The 22040-nt window shown below is 34.4% G+C and overlaps 1 protein-coding gene across 1 annotated transcript in view; it reads right to left on the bottom strand.

Moving 5' to 3' along the window:
- The window catches only part of LOC111089182 (kinesin-like protein KIF26A), a gene marked incomplete at both ends in the record, with an annotated part of 35605 nt that extends 15325 nt beyond the window's left edge, over nucleotides 1-20280 (bottom strand). The window contains 3 exons of the mRNA XM_022401168.1: nucleotides 10279-10372; nucleotides 10865-11068; nucleotides 20097-20280. Coding sequence (XP_022256876.1) covers nucleotides 10279-10372; nucleotides 10865-11068; nucleotides 20097-20280 — 482 coding nt within the window. The remainder of the gene's footprint in view (nucleotides 1-10278; nucleotides 10373-10864; nucleotides 11069-20096) is intronic.
- Nucleotides 20281-22040: the final 1760 nt, after the last annotated feature.

The following is a 22040-nucleotide window of genomic DNA, read 5'->3' on the forward strand; positions in this document are numbered from 1 at the left end:
TAGCTACATGCTTATGAAAATTAACAGACTTTGTGACACGTAAAAATAATGGCGTTTCTATTATGAAGATATATGATGAAGTAATAATATATTTAGAAGCTTCATGTTTTTATCATTTTACCCCACTTAATTAAGTCCTCCAGTGGTACATCGATAAGTTTACGGAGTTACAACGCTAAAATCCGGGGTTCGATTCTTCGCGATGAACAGAGCAGATAGCCAAACGTGGCTTTGCTCTGAAACCAACAAAAATAGTTTCAACCGATTGTAAATACCACCACGAACTGAAAGAAATATGTTAATGTGATACTAAATGTTAGCAATAAAAACACAATTAAATAAAACTAAGTTGCAAACTAAATTTTATCACGAAACTTATTGATTCAATTATTCACTACGCATAGCTGTTGCTTACACATATTTTTTTTTCAAACGTATTTTATGTAAGGAAGTTGTATTGTAGACATAAAGCATATAGTTTATCTTGATAAAGATATCCATTTCGTGCATGAAAGGAAATGCTTTTTATATTTCAAAATGAATATTATTTTAAAAGTCTAAAAACCTGTGTTGCGTACCTCCATGGTTTGGTTTGTTTTTTAATTTCGCTCAAAGCTACACGAGGGCTATCTGCGCTAGTCGTCCCTCAGTTAGCAGTGTAAGACTAGAGGGAAGGCAGCTAGTCATCACCACCCACCGCCAGCTCTTGGGCTACTCTTTTACCAACGAATAGTGGGATTGGCCCGTCATATTATAGCGCCCTCAAGGCTAAAAGGGCGAGCATGTTCGGTGGGGCGGAGATTCGAACCCGCGACCCTCAGATTGCGAGTCGAGCGCCCTAAGCCATGCCGGACCAGGTATCCCAAGGATTTCACTATTCAACCTTGTCGTTAAAGTTCAATTAAATTGAGAAAAAAATGCATCTTGTGTAAGCAAAGCTAAAAAAACAAACAAAATGTTTATCCAAGCAATTAGGGTAAAAACAGTAAGTACTTGATAAACAATGTATTTATGTTGGTTTTGTTTTCAGTTTTTATATTGTGCTGTAGTATCTGAAAAATCTTTCTGTAAGTTCGGAGTAAAATTATAATCCACCTACCAATAGATCGTGTTCTGAACATAAGGAAAACACACTTAGACCACGAATTTTATCGACTTTGTTCTACTATGAATACGAACTTATGATTAATTGCGAAATATCAGTGATGGTAGCCAGGTCCAGTGGTGAAGTAACATAACATAGCTTTCGTTCGTGGTATAAGGCCAGGTGGTTAAGGCACTCGACTCGCAATCTGAGGGTCGCTGGTTCGAATCCCTGTCACACCAAACATGCTCGCCCTTCTAGCCGTGGGGGCGTTATAATGTGACGGTCAATCCCACTATTCGTTGGTAAAAGAGTAGCCCAAGAGTTGGCGGTGGGTGGTGATGACTAGCTGCTTTCCCTCTATTCTTACACTGCTAAATTAGGGACGGCTAGCGCAGATAACCCTCGTGTAGCTTTGCGAGAAATTCAAAACAAACAATCGTGGTATAAGGCGATGAATGTGTATCCCCTAATTTTTTAAAATAATCTTATAATGATTTATTTTTGACATTGATCCACATAACAGTTGTTGGATTACGCTTGCGCTATTATTTATACTAAAATTGCTTGCGTTCAATCAAGAGCAAGACAATAAAAAAAAGAGGGGAAATAAGATGTCAACTGCATGAATCAAGCACGAAAAATCATTTGTTATATTTGATTTTCCAATCACGTATAAGGTTTAAGGCCGCACGGAGAATCTATCGATTAGTGACCACTGGTAGTCCTTCCAAGCTTAACGGTAACTGTAGAAGAAGGATTGTTGTTTATTGTATTTCTCCAAACATCGAATTATTATGTAACGTTACGTTTATTTATGCGTGACTGATTGTAAAATGTAAAGTTCATTGACGCTGTAAGTTTTTTTATATACAATCAAAAAATACTTTTGTGTAATGAAGAAAACAATAGTAACAAGCACAAACAAATTATTATTTGTTATCAAATGTTAAGTTGAAAACTTATTTAGATAAAATATAATTCCATCACTCAGGAAAATTCACAATTACAGGCATATAAAGCGAAACATTTTCCTCACGGTTTATCAAGGAGTGAACTAAGTCGTGGTTCACCTAAAAATTTCCGAAGGGTCAATATGTTGTTAAGGTCAAAACAAGTTCAAGGACGTTTGTCTGAATAAATGTGCTCCACTTAGCCCTCCAATGGCACAGCGGTATGTCTGCAGACTTACAATGCTAGAATCCGGGTTTCGATACCCGTTGTGGGTAGAGCACAGATAGCCCATTTTGTAGCTTTGTGCTTAATTATAAACAAACAAACATACCATGCTCCCCTTAACAATAGTGAGTCTGAAAAAATTAAGTTTCAGTTTATGTTTCATATGTTGGAATAACCTTTACTACTTAAGGTTGAACATTCACAAAACAGGATAATGTAATAATCAAATTTTGTGAAGTTCAAACTTTAGCTCATTTGTCTTTTTCAATTAATTAAGCAATTAATTTTCCGGAGGATTATAAAACACCATATAAGTTTGCGATAAATAACCTCGAACTTAACCTTTTAGTAAATGTTATAAGACAAACTATTTCTAAAAGATAAAACAAAAAAATCGTCCACCACCGATAAACCCGCATCACATATGTTTCTCTCCTCAATTATCCTCCTGCTGCCAGCATAGGGAAAATTGATCAGAAAAGCTCCCTGCGTACAGCAGATGGAAGACTGATTCGGAAGTCAGGCCAATATTGCAGGTTCAATATAAAGTATTCCAGGGAACGCGTTGCACATTTTGAAACCTATAACTATCACGTATATTGGCACCTTACTTTTGTCCGAAAAACAAACAAATAATGGCCAGTGCTAACTTGAAATCATGTTTTTTGGCGATTACCAGTATAATAAACACGTCATTTAATTCGAATATGTGACCAGCAGCACTCAGCAAACAAGACAATCTGTTAAACAAGCCTAGTTCTTCACTTACCTCTCGCTGTGTTGCATTAAACCAGTAAATTCATTTGTCAATAAATCGTCACGCCAACACTATTGTCGACGTTTACGGCGTTCGGGACCATCGACATTGAAGTAGCCTTGCTCCACAGACTACAGCTGTTTAAGCAGTTAGGATGATTTGTGAGACGAAATTTCAAGCTGCTACTACATTTGTGTTGCTTGTCTCAACATGGAAATGTTAGGGTGATTTATTTTTAATGAAAATCTGTGAAGTTTTTTTATATGGCAGACAAACAATTATGAACAATTTACTGATCCCCGTTATAAGTGAGCCATCGATAATATTAGATCGTTTATTCTATATCATATTAATGCTTTAATAATGTAATATGTGTAATAATGAATTTCCTTGTTCAATATTTATTCCAACTTATTTCATTCATTGTATTGCAAGGGAAGTAAACTGACAAAACATTACGCAAAACAAACACGAAGTGATTTTGATATCAAGAAATTGGCTATTGCGCTTTAACTTCAGTTATGGGTATTTTGTATTACTCAACTCTCAATATTTCTTTTCAATTTGAGCGTACAAGGAAGAGGAGGGATGATGTTGTGTGTAAGCTCAAAAAAGGCTTTTAGTGTTCTTCAAGATAAGCCTGTATTGACTTTTGGATTGTGTGAGAACGCTAACACCCCTCTCTGCCTCAAACCATCAAATCCAATAAACATAACTGATACAAGCAAAAGCCTTACAACTTTTAAACAGAAAACCGATCGATAATATATCAGGAATTTATTTGAAGCAATCTATATAATAACCAGATCGCAAATAATAGATAAAAATAAAAACAATGCCGCTCTACGTATGGTATGCGAAATGTATTATAATCTATAATGTACATAATCTGTACACATCATGTACAAAACCCATACATTACCAAGATATCAAAAAATAATCAGACTATGAGCATATTTCAATTAAACAGTGTGCATATTTTGATATATTTCAAGTAAAGCTTTACGGGAGTAATTATAAAACATTGAAAACATAATCACGTTTGAATTTTTTTTAAATAAATTTAGCTTGAAATAGTTTTTGTGTATGTGTGTCTCAGAAACCTGTGCACAGCGTACATCAATCGGGATATCAGAATATTTACGTAAAATATCGTCAATGAGGCTATGAAAACATAAAACTAATATACATTTTCAGTTAAAAAGTAATAGTATACGTGTTTTTTAGACATGTACATACGTGTTATGTTAATTTTGAGGGTTTAATCTTCCATAAATAACTAAGGTTTTTATTCACGAAGTGCGACTTTGATTATTTACATGCTCCGTCTTCATGTTTCCCTTCATGTTATCATTCTGGACTGTCCCTGTCTTGTCTTGGTGACCGTCAATCTGATTCGTTAAGTTATATATTCGTCAAGCACATGGTGGACAGAGCTGTTACTAACAGCTTTAACTGATTGCGAGTAGTTCACATATAATAGGCGATGACTCTGATGAGGTTGGTCAGTGTTTTGAATTTAGTATAGTGTGAGGTTTTGTAAAGATCAGTCGATGTTATATCAAGGTAAAATCTTCTGTTAATTCTCAGTCAATTATTGGCTTCATCATCTTTAATTTAACATTATATAATTATGTACGTTATGTTTTCATACCATATAATCAATAGCCCTATTTAGTTATTGTAAACTCTGGTATTGATTCTGTTTCATTTTGTTTTCGTTAATTTTACATAGAACCCACAACCAACTCGACCACCTACAACTAATTAAACACCTAATTATTAGTAAGTATACTCGTTTACTTTATGAGTAGTTTAACATAAAGAACATCACAGTAAAATAAAAACAAATATTTAGTCCAGCAGTAATGTAATCAGGCCAATGGCCAACCTATTTTACAAAGAGCCTAGATGAGGCAGGAGAAGTTGACTCCTTGGTATAAAATTTTTACATCAGGCTTTTGAAGACGTGGCAATCTTGTCGTCTGTTGATATGGATAACAATGTAATTAATGACAACACAGTCCATCAGGCACGCTGGTGAACTAATGCTGGTACCAATGAAATGACAGTTTTGGTTGACTATTCATAGTCACATCACAACCGAAGAACGAATGATTTTTCAGTGTCTAGACAATCAGTATGTAGTGCACCAGAACTAAAAGTAAGAATCTGTTGATTCCAGAACTGGAGGATACAAAGAAACATGAAAAGTCTTAGGATGAAAGGCCTTGGTCAAAATTATAGCAGGTCAAGGAAAACAAACCAATAAGCTCAGCTTACTTACTTTCTGAAATATATGTTGCTACATCAAGGAAACCTCATGTACAATAACTTCAGACTTTTATATAGATAGGTCCACGTATTTGGTTGAGAATTATTGTGTGAGTTTTAATCACTACAGTCAATCCAGTATGATGCCCATAAAACATCATGGTGCACACATACAACTGAACAGAAATGCATATACTACTGTGGTGTTTTAAAACTTGAAATAACGGAAACTCACAAGCATTTCATCTTCGTTAGAAGAAAATTCGAGGACCTAGATGGTTATGAATAATTGTCGTGATTTGTCTTTCGTTGAATGAAAAGGACAAGATTCGGTGTGCACACAAGTAAAGGCAACAGCTTTAGTACATGAGAACACTGTGAAACAATCATTGGTCATGCAATTTGATAGAAACAACAACAAACTGAGCTGGTTGGAACTTGAGGAAAACGTACTTTAATGGAAGTAAAATCAAATCTTGAAACAAACTTAGACTGTTTGTACTCGAAATATAGACAAGACTCCACAGGCTTATTCAGAGTTGAAAAACAAATCGAAACTACACTACGATTTACGTTATTTATATATAGCAAACCAATTAAAGGGGTCCATAAGAATCCTGAAATATTTATGCTTCATTTGATAGTCGCACATTAAACTCACATTGGGGTTAGGGATATAATACAACTGTTCGTTCCATGAGACAACTAGGACTAATATTATACTTGGTTAAAATAGGGTATATATATATGATTCTGAACTTTAGCTCAAAGCAATTTTAAAATTGTTACTATACATAATATAAGACAGTGGAGTGTTTAGTATTTGCATACCATTGCTCCCTTTTCTTTCACCACATAGCCAATAACACATAGCTCTAAAACAAACATACCCTTTTTTTTACCAACTTTAATTTATGTTTAAGTGCAACCTATTTTAAAACATGACCTTTCTCACTGTAACAAAAAATTATCTTCTCGGTTTGAATGAACTTTGAGGTCATGGAACATCATGGGAAATACTGGATGTCAACGTACAAAATGGACTTCGTGCACACAAAACTCGTTGCTTCTTTTGACTCCCTCCTTTGAGTGTTTTGGTAATGAAACTAAAACATCTGGAAATGTTAGTAGATGCTCTGTATGCTCCTGGCCATCTGATTAGCATAAATGATATGGCCTTTGTCACGTTGGAGGTCACCAGATACCATGTTGTTAATTGATTCGACCTTCTTTTTCAGGTGGAGTATCTTGGCAAACGTTTTATGTAAGTTGTTAGTCTCCTACTCAGCAGTTCAGAAAATTGATAGTTTTTTTTTCAGTCCATGGTCCTGTTGATAGTACTTTTTCTCCTAATGTTCTTCCAATAGACACAGACTTATGTGTGAAATGTATTGTATTTTGGCAGATGTGAGGTGGTCTTGGCATCTGGGATAGTTGGCTTATGGTTATTGTTGGTAGTCAAAAATGAGGAACCTGATCCACCGAAGAAAAGAACTCTAGCTTCACCAACTTTCGGCACACCTTTTAATGATCAACAATGGCCCTCTCTTTCAGCATCTTATCCTCACTCATCGTTTAATCATGGGGGTATCCTGAAAATGAGAACTGATAGAGGTCAGTCCACTTTCATTCTTATAGTTGCATTAGTATAAACGAATTTGATGGACAGTGATATTTTCACTAAACACTCCAGCTTTACTATTGGGCTAAAATATAATCTAAGGTACTTTCTATGGTAAAGTTTGGTGTTTCTAAATCTCTGTCTTTTAACAGCACAATTGATGAATGAAAAACAAGTGACTAACTCAATCATTATTTGGCCCTATGTAAAGTGAAACCAGATCCACTTATATTGCTACTGGTCCACTTATATTGGGATAGGTCAGGAGTTTAATTTTCAATGTAAGGTGGTAATTGGTGAAATCAACAACCAACCATACAGTGGTGCCACCTTTAACTCATCAGTGTGACGCTGTGTGTAAGAACTTTACATTTACGATATAAAAATATCACTTAGCTGCAGACACCAGGCAGATTTATATACCACAGTAAAACTTCAGAAACTCTTTTGACACCTTCATGCGTAAAGAACTGGATAATGGCTAAAGCGATCTTGTCACTGTAATCTGGTTCACAGGTATAACAAGGAACAAACGCATACTGGGTTACCTTTAAAAACATCAAAATAAAACTTGTCTCAGTATCATAATCTCAAAATCCCAAGTTTAATTACAGTAGTACTTATCTGTGACTCTATAAGTAGCTATCCACTAGCAGGTGTAGCAGTAACCAGGTCTTAATTTCTGCCTTATTGCTTACTCACCATACGTTTGACACATCTGTTAAATTCTGATACCTTTGTTCCACATCTCTAGAAAAAATCTAAGTTTTCAAAATACTACATATTAATTTCGTTCATCTTTTTAATGAAACAACTTTGCAACCCCTGAAGGTAGGCTTTCATGCACTGAGTATAATGTTGCGTGTAAACCAATTATACTGTATAACAAAATTAAACAAACAAAACTCAGCTCCCCCATAGAAAAGACAAAACTGGACAAAGTTTAACTTGTATTTTCTTGTTACATGGGTAGTAGTTTTTACTTTTCGTTTCTTCTTCTGGTTATTTCCCGTATGCTTCAAGCCAGCTTTTTTGATACATAGTAGTATTTACTTCTTTCATTTGTTATTACGTATACTTCCCTTGGGGAATCTTATATGTGAGTGTAAAGGTTCATAGGATGTGGTCCTATAATGTGTGGTACTAGTGATACTGTTTTGTAAAATGGGGGTCAATACGTTCATCAATGCTTATTTCCTGTCTCCACCATTCTCTCCCACAACCACCAGGTGTGTCATGTTTTAGTATAAAAAAGGGGTTCAATATACTTTCAAACAAGTACAGGTTTGTTATCTGTCTGCAGAATGAAGCGAGACTAATCCGTAAAAATAAACGTTTCTCCATGTGTCATTGCCCTATTGGACCGTTTCGTTTGTATTTGTTTACGAATGAAGTACTTAATTTTTGCTATGAGTAAAATAAACCCATTGAAGCCAAGAGGTTTGCGTTCGTCCGATGTGTCTCCCCTGAAGTGAGGTATTTTATAATAATGAGTTGGTCTTGCCATAGCTATGATATTATAAGTTCCGTTTATGCTTTAGTTGTTATGTACGAAATAGGAAGTTGATTTTTAGATTAAAGATTTCACCAATTTAAAAAGGAGAAAACATTTAAAGGGTATAGTGAAATTTAAAATGTGTTAATATAATTATAATAATCAGTTCAAACTTTATTATTATATAAAGATTTTAGGTAGTGGTTAGGCCTATAAGATATTAAAATGTTTGTTTATTAAAATGCCATTACGATTAAAGGAGCCCAATTCAAAAATTAACCGTATTCTATTTTTTTATAGATAACATTAAAGTATTTTTTACGTTATGATCGCCTTTGTTGAAGAAAACGAACTCCGTATTTGAGATGCTTTGTGAATGCTCGCGTGTGACTTCATCAATAATTCTATTGATATCTTCGACATAAATATGGTTGCGGAGAACTTAAATTATACATTAGATAAGGCAACTTCAAATAAAGTCGAAGCGTGCCTTTATGAAACAAGATGATTTGGCGCTTTTAAGGTGTTCTTTGATCTTTTTTTATTTTACTTCTTTTGATTTGTTATCACGTATATTTCCCTTCGTGAATCTCAACATGGGAAGTTCTATTTTTGGATAAAAATAAGCAATTGATAAATGGTAAATAAAACTTAAAACAAGCAACAATGTTATATTTGGTTAAGTACGAGTTAATAGGACACGGATGTTAACCTTTTTTTTTTGTTTGTAACTTAATATTCACGAAAAGCCACACAAGGTTTGTTTGTTTGTTTGTAATTAAGCACAAAGCTACACAATGGGCTATGTGTGCTCTGCCCACCAAGGGTATCGAAAAACGGATTCTAGCGTTATAACTTCGCAGATATACCACTGTGCCACTGGGGGCTCCACACAAGGACCGTCTGCGGTAGTTGTCCCTTACTTTGAACTAATAAACTAGAAAGAAGGCAGCACCAACCACCAATTATTGGACTACTTTTGTCTGAATAGTGGTATTAAATTGTTACGATTAAAATGTAATTCATGGCTCCAAATTGAAGGTATTATTTTTGTTTATGGGTGAAACATTGACCCGCAGATTCACAGTCTGTCACGCTAACCTATGGGCCAGGCTTGTATGAAAAAATAGGAATAAACATGCTGAGGATAAAACACAACAATTGTTCTATTTACAATCAACTATAAACGTGCTTACATTACATCCTTTATTTACAATATAAATATGCTCGGGGATGTATAGCTTGTTTGTTTATTTGTTTTTGAATTTCGCGCAAAGCTACACGAGGGCTATCTGCGGTAGTCGTCCCTATTTTAGCAATGTAAGTCTAGAGAGAAGGCAGCTAGTCATCACCACCCATCGCCAACTTTTGGGCTACTCTTTTATCAACGAATAATGGGATTGACCGTCAAATTATAACGCCCCGCGGCTGAAAAGGCGAGCATGTTTGGTGGGATGGGGATTCGAACCCGCAAACCTCAGATTGCGAGTCGAGCGCCTTATCCATGCCAGGCCTGAATGTATAGCAATTATCCATAAAACGTGTAGTTTATACGATTCACTTACAAATATTTTTTGCACATTTTCGATGCTTTGTGATATAGAAGTTCCAAGATTCTGATGTAGCGGTGAAGCTTTCCAATTTCACAGTTGACTGAAAAACTGTTGCTCTTCTTGTTGCGGCTGCTCATTATAAACAACATAATTTTGATAATGATGTGTCTTGAAACAAAGAATATTTTCTAGTCTCGTTCGAAAGTACCGAAAAAAAAAAGAGAGTTCTAAATCCATAAATATACAGTTACTAAGCGCAGCACAACAGGTACTTAGCAATGTATGGTATTGAGTTTCATAAAAGTATTTACTTACCGAGTCCAGGGTAGCCATACGAGAACACACATCCGTCCGTACCGCTAACAACAGCGTGCAGCACATCCATCAAAGTAGTAGTACAAACCTCTGTCTAAAGTTGATAACATTACTTTCAGAATAGAACTTCTTTAAAACAAATGACAATTCACGGTACTGTGAATGAATAGAACTGATAAGCTGATAAGGTTTTAGTTTTGTTTTTTTCTGTTTGGGTAAGCGTAAAACCACATTTATTTTTTCCTTGGATTTAAACAAATCCTATAATTTTGGAACTGATATTATGCTTCTAGTTTTCGTGAAACGCTTAACATAAAAATATGAATTTGTAAAAATGGAGCAATATTAAATTCCTTAGGGTAATTAATATACTAGAAACCATATAACGTGCTTACTGTTGTCTTTTTGTACACACTTCTTAAGATACAAAGTTCTTCCCCTTCAAAAACTAAAAATTATGATTTTAATATATGTAAGAAATCATATATCTTACAACAGACTACTTTCTGATCCATTATCTGTATTTCTTTTATAAGGGCAGATCCATGTGATGAATTAACTAATGCAACATATTTCGTAAGCCTACCTGACTGTTTTCTGGAGTAAACACAGCATCGAAAGCAAACATTTTAGGGGCATTGACGCCTGCTTGCTTGGTGGCAGAAGAAGATGTTGCACTTTGTGTTGAATGGGCAGAAGAATCATAGACAGCGACTTGCTTCTTTCTGGAGTCAACTGTTAAACAGCTTGCAGCGCCACCTGCATTACTGATCCGTAGCATGACCTTGACCTAGTCATAAATAAAACATTAGTTAAGTCACTTTATATTTAAGGTACTACTGAAGCAGACCCGGACGAGCAGTCTTTTGTCTTTGAACAAATGTTCTATTAACTTTTAAATAAACTCCTTAAAGTTTTCAGTTATAAATCAAATAAAATGTTTTTGCAGACAGTAACTAAAATTTTACTTTCAACAGCAGAAAAGTAAGGATAATTGTTTTCATCATTAGCGTATTCCTTGTGATATCCAGCTGGAGTTTCAAATAAAATGTTTGAAACCAGAAGATAAAACTGTTAGCGTGGGAATGGTAGTGATCTTGATTCGAGATGTCTGGCTAGTTGCAATTTTGAGTGAAATCTCGAGGAACACTGGCTTATGCCAGATCGCAGTCTTGAACTCGAAGTCAGGATAAGTTAAATACAAAATCCACAAATACTAGGAACCTAGAAGTGGAATAAAAATCCACTAATACTGGGAACCTAGAAGTGGAATGAAATCCACTAATGCTAGGAACCTAGAAGTGGAATAAAAATCCACTAATGCTAGGAACCTAGAAATGTAAAAAAAATCCACTAATACTGGAACCTAGAAGTGGAATAAAATACACTAATGTTAAGTTCCCACTAATAGTGGATTATGTATTCCACTTCTAGGTTCCAAATGTTAATGGATTTTGTATTCCACTTCTAGGTTCCTAGTATTAGTGGATATTTATTCCACTTCTAGGTTCCTAGCAGTGGAATACAGATTGACAAAACAAGGACACATATATGTAATTCTTTTGTTTTAAGAAAATCGATCATAGAAGTTATAGATAAAATTCCATATCTAGTAATAAGCGAAAAATTGATTTAGATATAGTGTCTTTGACACTGTTATAATCAGGAAGCATTTGGTAGGAAAGCACTAGAGGCAGTGGTTAATTATGAGATATTAGATTATAATTTATTGAGTCTGAAAATCTGTAAGTGCTTCAGCAGATTGGCAGCGTAAGAATCGAACCAGGTAATGTTGTAAAATGTGGATTAACAGATTGGCAATAACTTTACAATCAAACTTGATACAAACATTTCTAACAATGAGAGGAATCAATTTTTGCTCTACTAGGAACTTCATGTCTAAAAATCAAGTGTTAATTAATTTCTACTATACCTACGTCTTTTGAAATAGCGTCATCTCATACAAACATTGAACTTGTGATAGCAGTCCAGATATTTTAGTGACACATTCCAAATATTTAACTATTTTACATTTGTGAATAAACTGTTTTAATATTGTAACAAAAACATATCACAAAGCCACTAATGTATAAAACACTTTGTAATACGTGGGATATTTTAAAACTTGCCATTAAAACAGTTTTCCGGATCATTAACTGTTCCAATTTTTATCTGATACTGCAAAGCGTTATGGCATGTACTGTGTACTATAAAAGGAACATGTTAATTAACCAATGTTTGAAATGTTTCAAGACAAGGTAGGAAGTAATAACCGTTGCTTGTAATGAGGGGAAGTTGAATTACACTGAATGTGGCTTTTGTTCTAAATATGCTCACAAGACATTTAGTCAATAACACTATGTGATATCTAGTATTCATAATGAACCATTGGCTGACAGTATGGGGTAGGCAGTTAGAATGTATAGTTTTTGTGACAGGGTCTTCCGGAATCTATATAAGTAACTGAACAAACTGACAGAAACATTAAACATTAACAAGTACCACATCCAAACTAAAGTAAGTGCAAAGAAGTAGCTTATGAAATACACAACAATAGGATATTTTGGCTCTCAGCCTTTAATCTTTACAAGTAACAATAAATCAAATGCTTGCATGGTTTGAATATAAATTAATGGACCTGTTATGCACAACGTGTTTTCGTAACATTTGTTTCAAACCTTGAGATTTAATAAGCGATATTTTTGAATGACACAGTCGTAATTCTAAGATTCATCACTGAGAAAAATTAAAACTAAATTGTTATAGACTTTTCAAGATAACAGTTAAAGCTGAATACTAAATTCAGTGACATTATTTGTTGTCAGGGGGAAAGTACAAATGTTTGGTGTTTATCGTATTAATTTTGAAAGATAAATCTATCGTTAGTTGTTCTACAAAACAAGTGTAGCTTTAATTGGATTTGTACTTGGACATTTATTTAAAACCAATGAAAAAAAGGGAGTTTCCAGTCTAGAAAATGTCAAAATCTAAGAATTGACAAGTTAAATCTCGTAAAATGTTTAGTTAATTTATTAAAAGTTAAAGTTTAATACTTAATTTAAGTCTATTTAATCGGACCTCGGTTTCTGCTGAAGCGAAAATTGCTTAAGATGTAACTGTGATTATTAATTTAAGGATGTTTTCGAAACCTTTTAAAATGATAAATTAAAGAGAGAGACGAGCTTTAAGAACTTGAAAAGTGTTTAAATTATGAAAATAATTCAATATTCTAAAGCTTCTAAAATGGTTATATACGTGTTAATGTTAATCTGGATATTTTGACGTTTATTTGAATGTAACTGTGTTAAACCTTTGATTGGTTGTGTAAAAAATTTGATTGTTTGCATATTTATCATTCATACGTTAAAAGGGCTGCACTCAAAGAACTTAAATACTGTCTCAGGAATAACTTACTGAAATTTTATGTAATGTGTTACAAGATTTAATGTTGTACACCTTGTGGTCAGAAACGTGCAGGACCTGTACTAGACAATTGAAGATGAGCTAAGAGTGTTATAATTTGTGGTTAATGCTTCTACATTGACCGGCGATGTTTGGAGATTCCCGCCATTAATATCATGAGGGGACCGTCTTTTACCGCGAAAGAAGCCTGAACTCAGTATGTTATAAATTCCAAAAGATTCTGAAATATGTCTTGCTCAATTGTAATCCATTCGTCAAAGCGTATGGCTTGAAACTGGTTTACAGACATGGGCAGATGATTACGTATAATCTTCATATTCGTCACAAGTATAACCGAGCCGATTGATATTTTTTTGAAGATGAATGATGACACTGTCATGCACTTTAAACCAATTTCAACCAACATGAGAGCAGTGCATTGTGATATGATTGTCTGTAGAGGTAGACATGATCATCAACAATGTCCACTATTAATGCTATTTTCTTCTTGAAAGAGTAACACAGAGTCAAAAAAAAACTAACACAAGAACGTTACTCTCACGATTACTTCCACCTTCATCGAACTGCATTATCTGAACAACTGAAGTAGAATTATGTAATATGCTTTTTTACATTATTACTCTTCCTTCAGTAAAGAAGTGTATGAAATTCCACTTACGACATCAGATAACACAAAGTTTCAGTGATTCATTTTCTACAGCTTGTGCTCTAAGTCCCACTGAAGCCGTACTTTCCTACTTATATATCAAGATAAGTGATTTTTAGACTGGTGCTTGTCATATGACACATTTGTAATGTTTCCAACGCAGTATGGTTGGGAATAACTGAATTCTGACAACACTTGAAGGAATTTATCATTTGAGACATTGTATGACATTTGTTGCACGCTACAAGACTGCCTTGTTATGTTTCACCTAAAGTTATTACCGGCGGTTAGCAACCAGCTTTTCCTAGAAGCAAACGTATTCACTTCTCTATAACAACTGTTTATCAACTTTGAAAACAAACACCTTTCAACACTTGGTCAAAGGAATGGTGTTTAATAAAGAAGCTATTGCTAGATAAACATCTAATGTCATGCCCCTTTGGAAGTTGGAAAGGTCTTTGTTCTTACTCTCATTACTTTGTGTCTGGCCATGATATAACTAAATATCTGTATTTATAAGGCGCAAGTACACCCACCTAACACATATCTTGATCGATGTATTTACCATATACACATAGATGTACTACTGTTCATATGTTTGTGTATTGATGATGGCTTAACAATATGGCTTGCCAATGTACCAAAATTACAAGTCCAAGAACATCTGAAACTTCATAATGTATTCACAAACAGCTATAAATTTCCACAATAAATGAGCTGGAGAATGCACGTGTGTTTATGACAACCTGGTGAGAAATTTGAGTACTTTGTGGATGGTGTCAAGCGATGTTTACTATAAATGAATTAAAGGGTAATTCAGATTTATAGGGGTTTGAAAGTCTGATATAATGGTCATTGATTCAGCATAAAATATATTTGGTATTCAATAAAAAAATATCAATCAGCCTTCAGAAACAAACAAAGTATTCCATTCAGTTAGATATTTTATCTGTCACTGATTGAAATCTAAAATGTAGAGCAAAAAAAGGCTAAAGTAACCAACTGTATCATAAGCATTAATTATTGACCTGTCCATTAATTATTGACCATTAATTATTGACCGTGGAGACTGTCAAGACACAATATCTGACATATTTGTATATACTTAGCGTTGGTTCCATACTCATTATATATGTCAACTTCAAACTTCTATCGGCACTACAAGGGGGGAGGTGGTCCGCACTCAAAAAAATAAACGCGTTAGGACAATTGCCTGTGGTGCCTGAGCTCTTGTGTTTCAAACGTGGCGCCCTCGAGATCCCATGGGGGGGGGGGACTAGGAACGCAAAATCTGATCCCAGCTTCAGGTTCATCAATCCTAAAAACTTCCTCTTGGATCCGTGTCATGCCTTGATAATCTTCCAGGTGTGTTTTAATTCCCATATATAGGGGCAAGGGCTGCGTCATATGGATAAGAACACCACCATTCGAGTCACCCCAGTTCCTGTTAGCTCTAAAACTATGGGAGGGGTTAGTTGCACATAGATATAGTTATACAATACAAAGTGAAACATGATGCCCCCCCCGTATTCTTTGAGTCATGGAACACAAAAGCAGGTGCCACATTCGGGTACAGTTAGATTTCTCTCATCTGCAGACCACCCAGAGTCCACCTTCCTGGTTTGGCCCTGCTTGCTCCAGAACTGTGGGAGGTGTTAGCTGGAAGTAGATTCATACGTATACAGCCACAAGTTGAATTAATATAGGATATGCTAGTAACACAAAATTACAAGTTTTAGCTTTAGCACATACATCAATCCAGATCCTAGACTTATCAATTTCGATTTTCACATAAACACGACATGCATACTGTGTGTACAAAAGAAGATTATTTAATGTTTCTCAACCTAGATTGTAGAAAGTATGCATTAGAAGCTTCTTATAAGATATCAGAACAAACTGTTTATTTATTATTCTAAATGACTATTTTTTTGTACATTTGGGAAATTGAGCTACTTGTTTTACATTTTCGTCAACTTTATGAAAACTAAAATTTTATGTATTTTGTTAAACATACAAACTTCATTAAACACACGTCTGCTAAAACTGCAAACCAATTTCTTATCATATTGATGAGTATTTTATTTAGTTTTTTTTTCCTGCTAAACTTATTATAGAAACGTACCAGAAATCTGAGTTTCACGGGAACGGAAACAACCCTATGTTGTTTAATCAAATGAGATATTCAGAGATGTGATCCCTCACGAGGAACACGAATTTCTAATCTAATCAAAGAGAAAGAAACTTTTACTCAACTAATGGTTACCCATATCCCTAGTAGAGCAATGTTCTTCAGTTCATATTTCAATCTTAACACAGAGGCACAAAGATTGCGTGACATTTCGATTTTTAGACTAAGGACTCTGTAATTTCTCCTCTTCAGTCATATATGTTCTTCATTTTGTGCCTCATTTCCACTGCAAATAGGAAGCCAAAGACACTCCCTAATGGTATTCAAGGAGCATCAAGTAATACAAATAGCAGAGAGCGAGAACTATTACTCGCACACGAAGAAACAGCAGCTCTGTCGTAATGGGAATTTTACGATTGGAACTCCAAGTTGGATCAATCAAACACACACACACACACACACACACAAAGATACAAATACAGAAACTTTAAAATAGAAAAAAAAAACATGTTTGAAAAAGTTGGAAATTTTATGACAGATTATACCTTCGATTTTCAAATAGTTTTTTTACTTAAAATGCCCAGAGATGGTGGACAATTCATAAACTATTTTACTGGATGACCTTTTAATATTGCATGACGTTTATACAGGCTTCTAAACTACAGTTATCGTTTTTGTAGGCACGCTCTAAATATTATTATTATATAGCTTGAAAACACAATTTAAAATAAAAATATATTCATAACACAAGACGTACGTTGCGTTTTGTTCATTAAGGATAGAACCAACACTATAAATCCCAATTATCAGAAACATATCATAAGAAGAAAAATTTACATATATGTACCAAATATAGCCTGCAATAAGTTTCTTCTTAGATGTAAAACAATTTGGCAAGCAGTTTTGCTAGCCACGACTTGAATTTCGAAATACACCAAATTAGTTTGCTGTTTTCTCCTGTATTTACATGTAGTTAGATTACATTCTATAATAGCAGAGATGGATGGATATAAAAATCTATTCACTCCGTTATTCTAGATAATGGTGTTCTATAAGTATTCTGAATTGAGTACAGCTATTGATAAATAAACAGCGCAGTTTGTTGGTTGTATTGGCTACCTGTATATCATAGATGTAAATCCTGAAATCAAGCAATGAAAATATTGTCTTTGAAACATTATATTACATAAAACTCTATGATTAATATGTAAATATTAACACATCAAAGAATGTGCAACGTATAAAACTCTATGATTAATATGTAAATATTAACACATCAAAGAATGTGCAACGTATAAAACTCTATGATTAATATGTAAATATTAACACATCAAAGAATGTGCAACGTATAAAACTCTATGATTAAAATGTAAATATTAACACATCAAAGAATGTGCAACGCATAAAACTCTATGATTAATATGTAAATATTAACACATCAAAGAATGTGCAACGTATAAAAGCTATTTTACCTTTTTGATATATATATATATATTTAAATGTGTGATTGCGTGTGTATAACTTTTTAAAATAGTTTTAGAATCACCGTAGACTTCAGTTAGCAATAACATTGTTTTTATGTTCTTAATCAAGAGAGTAACATTGAGTTATCTATATACAGACATAGCGGTAAGGTAATCTTGGTAATTTATAAAATACATTTATTGTAACTTATTTCCAAGGTCACTAGCAAATGTGGCTTAATTTACTAACGAGGACGGAAAAATTACATGCACTTTAAATCCCCCACCACACTAAACCTAAATCCTTGCATGATCGCTGCGAATTACTTAGAAGGGAATGGTGCAAACAAGTTTATTTAATGTACTAAACTTATCCAGCAGAGCACGCTGAATATATTGTACATAACCATAAGATTTCCGTATGCATAAGATCAATATACATATGCCCTATTACATTTTATGACTCCAGTGAGCAGCCAAGATCTGTTTCCAAGCGTTCATTGACAGATATAGCATGGCCCATTTATGTTTGCAGAGATTAAATGTTTAAAACATTTTTTTTTGTTTCATTGTTTCTCTTTGTAATTAAGATTTGTTGTTAGCACTGGAATAAACCTAATGAATAATAAATTTGTTTAAATATAACAGTTTGTTTGTTTGTTTTGTGAATTTTGCGCAAACCTGCACGAGGGCTATCTGCGCTAGTCATCCCTAATTTAGCAGTGTAAAACTAGAGGGAAGGCAGCTAGTCATCACCACCCACCGCCAACTCTTGTGCTACTCTTTTACCAACGAATAGTGGGATTGACCGTCACATTATAACACCCCCACGGCTGAAAGGGCGAGCATGTTTGGTGTGACGGGGATTCGAACCCGCGACCCTCAATTTGCGAGTCGAGCGCCCTAACCACCTGGCCATGCCAGGCCTTAAATATAACAGGCTCTCTACAGATAGTGGTGTAAAGACTCGTAAGGTTACGCAGTAAAACCTCGTTCTTATATGTTAATACGAAGTTACAATATAGTTTGTGGTTTTCTTTATAGAAATCTGGGTCAAACTGCTCGATTTTTGATTTCATGTGAGAGGTTTAGATGTGTCAATATTTATGTATTTCGACAAGTTTAAAGCCAAAGTGGAGATTCAAAGTAGAATAAATATGTACAATTCTCCAAGTAGGTTTTAAAGGTTTGTGTATTTCGGAGAATAACGGTATTGTCACAATCAATGTAGAAATACGAAGCATTAAAGGCAGTTGGTCATCACCACCCACCGCCAACTCTTGGGCTACTCTTTTACCAACGAATAGTAGAATTGACCGTCACATTATAACGCCCCCACGGCTGAAAGAGCGATCATGTTTGGAGTCGAGCGCTCTAACCACCTGGTATGCCGGGCCATGCACAAGGAAGAAATATCAATAGTTTTATTTTATAAAAAGAGTATCTATTCTATAACCATAGGTTGTTATTCAATAGGAATTACCTGCCTTTTAGTGTATTCCAAGGGTGCACGAATTTTAAAAGTACTAAGGGGCCCTCTATTCTTTCACTGCTAAATTAGGAACGGCCAGCGCAGATAGCCCTCGTGTAGTTTTGCGCGAAATTCCAAACAAACCTAAATCCTTCCTTGTAGTCTGAATCATGAGGTTTGTGCATGAAAGTAAGTCTGATTTTTTTCAGTCATTTATGCGAGTTAATTTTTTTTACAATAAAAATTAACTGACTTAGTAATAAAAATATATTCTCTTCAAAATTACACTTTGATTAATTTGTTTCTATAAAGTTTTAAACATTATTTTTTCATACGTAGTTAAACGATTTACAAATATACAAAAATGATGGTAACAATTTTCATTTTGGGTAAAACATAAACCGATTATTTTGAGTTATTCTACTTTTAGCTTATGTTATACTATTCATCGTTATGCCCCCCAGTGACACAGCGGTATGTCTGCGGACTTACACCGCTAGAAACCGGGTTTCGATACCCGTGGTGGGCAGAGCTCAGATAGCTCTTTGTGCTTAATAACGAACAAACAATTAATCGTTATTCGGTTTTAATTTAGTTTTAAGAAGCCAATATTATTGAGCGTAGTCACATCTTTAGCGTACTTCTATAAAATGTTTTAAACATTCTTTATTCAGTGCTACTTACTTTTCCTAGTCCAGGACTCTCTCGCCTGCTGGATATTTTGAGATATCCAGGAGGAAGTGGTGGTGGAGTAGCCAGAAGGACGTCGCTGAAGTTCCTTCGATATAAAGCTGTATAAGCAGACTTATCAAGAGTATGGTGCTTTTTCTTCTTCCTTGAGGACTGTAAGTTTAATCTCTGTGCTGCCCTGGAAAAAAACCAAGTTTAAGATAAAATACTTTTTTTTCCTTAATGTGTTCACGTTTGGAGTGTTTTAGAAGAATGTTCAAGTCGTTATAATCTTTTCTATTTTTACCAGAAACTATCTATAATAAAAGCTACTCAGTTCAAATTTTGCTTCTAAGCAAAGAAATTACAGATATTCATACAATTAATATTTTCATAAACCATTGCTATAAAACAAAACGTATTGTATTTCTAAAGGGGAAGAAGAATGGTATCTGAAGCCTAATTATATTGAGTGATGACTTTAGTAAAGTTTTTTTCATTTGCATCTGGAAAGTAAATTGATCATGTGATACGCTATATGAGTATCTGAGTTATTTAAATGCAGAGAAACAGTTATAACATGCTTATTTGCAAGTCATTTTCTAAAAGCAATGCTTTTTCCAAGTTCTAGAATATTATGATAGCTAAAGTGATTTATCTAAGATAATTCTCCTGATACGTTCTTCAAAGACATCTACTATGAGAAACTATTATGATAGCTAAAGTGGTTTATCTCAGATAATTCTCCTGATAAGTTCGTCAAGAACATCTAGTATAAGAAACTATTATGATAGCTAAAGTGGTTTATCTCAGATAATTCTCCTGATAAGTTCGTCAAGAACATCTAGTATAAGAAACTATTATGATAGCTAAAGTGGTTTATCTCAGATAATTCTCCTGATAAGTTCGTCAAAGACATCTACTATAAGAAACTATTATGATAGCTAAAGTGGTTTATCTAAGATAATTCTCCTGATAAGTTCGTCAAAGACATCTACTATAAGAAACTATTATGATATCTAAAGTGGTTTATCTTAGAAAATTCTCCTGATAAGTTCGTCAAAGACATCTACTATAAGAAACTATTATGATAGCTAAAGTGGTTTATCTCAGATAATTTACCTGATAAGTTCGTCAAAGACATCTACTATAAGAAACTATTATGATAGCTAAAGTGGTTTATCTTAGAAAATTCTCCTGATAAGTTCGTCAAAGACATCTACTATAAGAAACTATTATGATAGCTAAAGTGGTTTATCTAAGATAATTCTCCTGATAAGTTCGTCAAAAACATCTACTATAAGAAACTATTATGATAGCTAAAGTGGTTTACCTAAGATAATTCACCTGATAAGTTCGTCAAAGACATCTATTACAAGAAATTGCGGCAATTAAAATGGAATGCGTCTCCTATTATGGGTGAAAACACGTCAGCTAAATGTCCGAGACGTAAAGTACAACAGACGTTAGGCTCTTTGCAAATTGATTGTTTCATCATTGACTAGGATTCTACTATCTGCAAGCAAAATATTTGAAGGACATTGTAAAACCTGACATACAGCAGCTGACAAAAAGTCCAAACATCGCTTCAGTGATACTTAAACGGCAAGCAATAAACAATGAATAACTGAAAGCATGGGATGTGGTCCGATGAGTCACGTTTCATTTTTTTCTGCACTGATATTAAAACAAAAATATACAGAAAACTACAAGTGGGTTTCCGATGGTGGAATGGTTTCCAGAATGTCCTCGTAAATGTTCTCTTGTGAGGGATCGGTCCTTTTGATTCCTTTAAGAGGGGGAAATACACTCGTAGTACATCTGAATCTTATTGCTGATCATATCTACTCCACAGTGTTGAAAGTACACCCTAATGAACAAAAACGATTATCTGTCTTTGCTATGTCGTCCATAATGAGTTTGAATAGGCTAAAATCAAACGAGACAACTTCCACCACG

Source organism: Limulus polyphemus, unplaced genomic scaffold (assembly GCF_000517525.1).
Source record: "Limulus polyphemus unplaced genomic scaffold, Limulus_polyphemus-2.1.2 Scaffold5470, whole genome shotgun sequence".
Lineage (NCBI taxonomy): Eukaryota > Metazoa > Arthropoda > Merostomata > Xiphosura > Limulidae > Limulus > Limulus polyphemus.